The sequence below is a fragment of the Sus scrofa genome, unplaced genomic scaffold (assembly GCF_000003025.6).
Source record: "Sus scrofa isolate TJ Tabasco breed Duroc unplaced genomic scaffold, Sscrofa11.1 Contig2409, whole genome shotgun sequence".
NCBI classification, from domain to species: Eukaryota; Metazoa; Chordata; class Mammalia; order Artiodactyla; family Suidae; genus Sus; species Sus scrofa.
Genome location: NW_018085086.1, coordinates 76,150 through 81,671, shown reverse-complemented (window position 1 = coordinate 81,671; position 5,522 = coordinate 76,150). Strand labels below are relative to the sequence as shown.

Genomic DNA, 5,522 nt, shown 5'->3' with positions numbered 1-5,522 from the left:
TAGATTTCTCCCCATGTTATGGTTGATCATTCAAGGGTCTATCAAGAAAAGGAGAAGCTATTTATTCCAGTTAAATGAACTGAGCATAGAGAATTGGTTAAATAGCTACAAGAGGACAGTCAGAAAAATGGAACTGTGTGGTTAACAGATAGAAGCCAATAAATACCAAGGGCTTAGGGGTAGAAAAAGAGTAGTGAACTTATCTCTTGATTGGGGTAAATGAAACTTACTAAGCATTATTTAAAGTATATAAGAAGAAAGCCATATGGAAGATAGAGCAGTGATTTCAAAAGAACCACCCTGGTATCACAGGTAAGTGTAGAAGGGTGATTTGGGGGTAGAGAGACAGTACCTTAATGACCAGCACAAATGAAGATCTTATGATATTGAAGGACAATGTATTTGAGGACGTTGCCTGGAGTTGTAATAAGCTCTTTTGTAACTTATCCTTTCGAGCTTGATCTCTTGAGACAATGACAACTAAACCTTTTCCAAGTGCTTTTAAAAACTCCTACCTAGATACACACCAGTCCAACTAAATCAGGATCTCTGGTAATGAGACCAAGTCCTCAGTATGTATAAAACACTCAGGGGATTCCATAAAATCCATACTTGAGGACCAGTGAACTGCATGCTCAGACATTACTTGAATAAACAGATTTGACAGATGCAAAAGTTTTGTGGAAAAGAAACAGTAATAATGGAAAAAGGTGAAAACATTCAGTATGTAAAAGAGAGTTGTACATTTCTTCTGGATACCATGGTATTTGAGGGGAACCTCTTATGCATTCATTATGATGTACAATGGATCCCAGAATATTCCCACAATCCAACTAAAAATGAATCAAAAGAAGTAATATCCACTTTTGAAACATATAGAGGACTGAAACAACAATGTGACCAAAGAAGCAGTATTCATTTGTCTGCAAGTTTAGTTTTGCTCATTTTTTCAATCTATATTTCAAAAAGATTTTCCCACAAGCTGGTATTAAGCTGTTCTGTGAAGGATCCTCCATAGAGCCCTCTTTATGTCCCTGTTCCTCAGGCTGTAGATGAAGGGGTTCAGCATGGGGGTGACCAAGGTGTACATGACTGAGGTTTCAACGTCCTTCTTGGGAGATGGCGACAATGCTGATCCAAGGTAACCACCAATAGCTGTTCCATAAAATAAGCAAACAACTGACAGATGGGAGCCACAGGTGGAAAAGGCTTTATACTTCCCAGCTGATGAGGAGACTCTCAAAACTGATGAAACAATTTTATAGTAAGAGAAAAAGATCCCTGAGATAGGGAGAAAACCAGAGATGGTGCCAACAAAATACACAATAATGGTGTTGGTGAAAGTGTCAAAACAGGCAAGTTTGAGGAGTTGAGAAGGGTGACAGAAGAAGTTTGAAATTTCCACATCCTTAAAGCAGGCAACTTGTAGGACAAGCAAATTGTGCAGCTGAGAGTCCAAAAGACTAACAAAAACAGACACCCAAACTAAGAAGCAACAGAGGCGTGGGCTCATGATGCCTGGTGGGTAGTGCAGTGGGTGACAGATGGCCACAAACCTGTCATAGGCCATAACAGTCAGAAGAGTACTATCCATATATCCAAAAAGGATGAAAAAAGACATCTGCGTCAGGCAGCCCACATAGGAGATGACTCTGCTGTGAGTCTGGATGTTCACAATCATCCTGGGGACAGTGGTGGAGGTGAAGCCCATGTCAGCCAAGGACAGGATGGAGAGGAAGAAGTACATGGGGGTGTGGAGGTGGGAGTCAGAGGTGATAGCCAGGATGATGAGCAGGTTCCCCAGCACGGTGACCAGGTACATGGACAGGAACAGCCCAAGGAGGAGGGGCTGCAGGTCTGGATCCTCTGAGAGTCCCAGGAGGAAGAAGTCTGAGACACTTGTTAGATTTTGTGGTTCCATGTGTGTGTACACCTTTGGAACAAGAAAAGAGGGTTGGAGGAAAGGAAACAAGCAAGTGGGCATGCAGCACGATTGCCATATTTTGAACTCAAGCAAATCACAAAAAAGTATTGACACTTGGAGTCATTGACTACAGAATATTTCTCAGTATTTAGAATCCTATCTTCTTGGAAATCTTTCCTCATTTGTTTGTTATTCACCTTCTATGGATTACTTGGCAGAGAGGCTGAAGACGTTCTTATTTCAAGGCACAGGAGCATGGATGATATGAAATCCTAAAATGTGTCTCAGCTTATGTAATAATATGTACCCCCTTTTTCTCTTCTGACTCTTTCCCCCTCATATTTATGAAAAGTTCTGCAGTGACTTTTCAACCATTACATCCTGCAGATGCTATTAAGTGGAAAATAAAAGGTCCCATAGAAAATTGAGGACATAGACACATAACAGCATGGTTGTTTCTTGTCTGCAGTTGTACAGGAAATTCCTGAAAAGGACAAAAATACTGGCATGAACGGTTCACTGTGTGAAAACCATGTGGCCCACATTTTGTCTCTATGAAAAGGGTTAATTGAACACTTATCTGGGGATTTTTTTCCCATTCTCCATGCCTCCTCTGTGCCAACAGAGTATTATGGGTTCCTGGGAATCAGAAATAAATGAGCCTCAGTCACTTCTCTACCTATCTAGAAAAGGTAGTTGTATGACACAAACAAAGTGTCCTGTTGGGGATATAAGGAAACAATCAAATTAGGCCCAAATATAAAGTTCAAAGACATGAGAGTTAGACTTACCATTGTTTGTAACAAAATATCTATTTTTTTTGCCTTTTCTAATGCATCATCACATAGTTTTTGTATAGAGGGAATCAATTATACAGTTAGTCCTTATTCAACGGATTTGTATCAACAAGGCATCAATTCATTTGACAATCCTAGGGCTCAGAGATACTAAGAAATTTCCCCATAATACACTACGAATAAGAGGAGCACACAGGATTCAAAATTAAGCTGTCAGGGAGTACCCTGGTTGTGCAGCAGTTTGAGAGTCTGATGTTGTCACTGCTGCCGCTTGGGGTGCTGCTATAGTGTGAGTTAGATCCCTGGCTTAGGAACATCTGATGCCGTGGGCACAGCCCAAAAAAATTTATATTGTTTTCAGTCTCTGAATCCCACACACTAAATTTCAATGTTGCCAGACTTTCTGAAAATTTCAAGCAGACATATGAAAGTCTAACTACGTATCTGAGATAATTTCAAAAAAAAAAAGCTCTTCATTTTCTTGAGTAGAAATAGATTTTAAGGCTCTGACTTTTGTGTTTCCTTTTGTGATTGAGCAGGGCAATTATCAGCATGGAGGAGGAAGTAGACAGCTGAAATGAAATGCAGGAGCAGGGTCAGCAGAGATCAGCTTTGAAATGTGCTCTGCCAATTCTTTATGACTTTTGCCTGAAATCTCACACTTCCTTCTTCCTATGGTTGATCTAGCAAGTCCTACCTACTTCCCTGCACTGTGGTCCTCCAGAAAACTCCAAAGGAATGGCATAGTAAGCAAGGAGTCTCTTCCAAGACTGATCTTGACATGACTGTTTGCATTGGCAGGGAGAACACTGCCCAGATGGCCTGTGTCTGGAGTCAGCCTGTCCAGAATGACTGGCTTCAAACTTTGCTTCGACCTTTTCGAACTCATGACCTGGTACAAGTTTTATAAAATACTGTGCTCCTTTTACCCTGTTAAAGTAATAGTTGTGTCTGTGCAGTTATAATTGGAGAGAGATTATGCATGCAAAATCAAATAAGATACATTAAAAAACACCTAGAACCTGACACTTAGGAGGCCCTCAATCATAGCACATGATGTTATGGTTAATGTAAGCCTGATTCTCCTCCTTGTCCTCATTGTTGCTGTTATAATCACCAGAAGTGCTCAGGGGGGCTGTTTAGGGACCCATTAGCTGCTACAGGTGGGGAGATGCCAAGCAGAGCCAGAGCCAGTGATAGTGGAAGCACAAACTGAATGAGAGTTACCCCATTTCTACCAGAACCAAGAGCACAAACTTCAGAGGCCCTGGTGCAAAATTGTGATTACTGGTGCCCCCTCAGTTGTCTAAACTGCTGTGTTTGTCTTGTTGAAGAGGAAAACATACTCCCAACAGTCCCTCCATCAACAGCTCTCTCACCTCAACACTTACTGGGCTCGGCTGTATCTCTGCTGGACCCTGACCAAGGGCTTCATATTCACTGCCTTCTCCTGTGTGGTGTGGGATGAAGTCTTAGGGTCCCTCCTCAGGACTGGCAGGAAGACAGACTCAGGCTGGGAACTGCTGATGCAGGTGCCCACAAAGAATGGAGACATAGGTGTGCAGTCACACTATTTGAAGTGTCCAAATAAAGGGCTAGAGGCACTGGCCAATTATGTACAGTGTGTGATATAAGGCTCAGTGCACAAAGCCCATGTGGTCCCAGTCCCTGGAGACTTGCTAGTATTAATGGAAGATGAAAGGGAGAAAAGTTAATGTACTTGGAAGTCTCTGAGTCCTTTCTCTCCTCAGGAGGAAATTCCCGTGTATTCCCTGCTTCTTATGTCCACGTGTAGGATCTTAACAAGAAATTCAGACCAACCACCCCCAGTTTAACCACTCAGTGTGTTATTTTATCACCGTAAATCCATTGCATCGATCACAAAATCTAAGCCGCATTAGGTTTTCCATGCCAAGAATGTGATAGTCTTTCTATTATTTCAGTTACTCTTTGACTTTAAGGATGCCCTATATTCATTTCTTTAGCCTGTATGTGGGTTGGCATTTTCTGTGGTAGAAATTTAAATGTTTTAGAGATAGGAGTTTTTCCAATCTTAAAGTTTAATTTAAATAAAGTTGATTTACAAGGTTGTGATCATTTCTGCTGTACAGAAAAGTGATTCCGTTATACATGGACACACACCCATTCTCTTTTAGACCTTTTTTCCTTTTAGTGCTCATTTGAATGCAGTGTCAGTATAAGTTTTTTTCCTCTAACTTAATTACACTGACATATTAGAAAACTGTTGATTTTTACTTGGTATTTGGTTACTGATACTTGAATGTTTCAGAAGTCCTCCCAGATGTTGCAATCAGGGTGTCAGCAGGGCCGCAGACATTTCAAGGACTGACTGGCAGAAGCTCACTTCAGCTCACTCACAGGGCTATTGGTAGATTCATGTGTTCACAAGCTATTAACCAGCGAATGTGCACAGTTCCTTGACACATAAGCCTTCTCCTTGGGAAATGGATCTTATGAATATGAGCAAGAGAGAGACCACAAGAAGAAAGCCATATGGTATTTTTGCTCCATTCCCAGAAGTGACTTCCCAACACTTCCCAATGTGTTCATGCAGGAATTAAGTCTGTACAGACATTTCACACTCAAGGAGGGGAAAACTGGGAGCATCTCAGATACGGTCCATCATGATAGTCTCACCCCCCTTGAAGACATTTTCTCTTAGCACAATAAGACTCAGGTCCTGTCCATCTTTTTTCCAGCCTGGTCCCAAATTCATCCCACCATCAGGACCACAGCAAAGTTCCCTGGGCATAACTAGCAAATGAGTAGAACTTCTACTC

At 41.5% G+C, this 5,522-nt stretch overlaps 1 protein-coding gene across 1 annotated transcript; it reads right to left on the bottom strand.

The window, feature by feature from the left end:
• Positions 1-988: 988 nt before the first annotated feature.
• On the bottom strand, positions 989-1,921 carry LOC110258574 (olfactory receptor 7E24-like). The gene has a single exon (XM_021081823.1). It carries the CDS (start codon positions 1,919-1,921, stop codon positions 989-991), a length of 933 nt encoding a protein of 310 aa, XP_020937482.1.
• Positions 1,922-5,522: the final 3,601 nt, after the last annotated feature.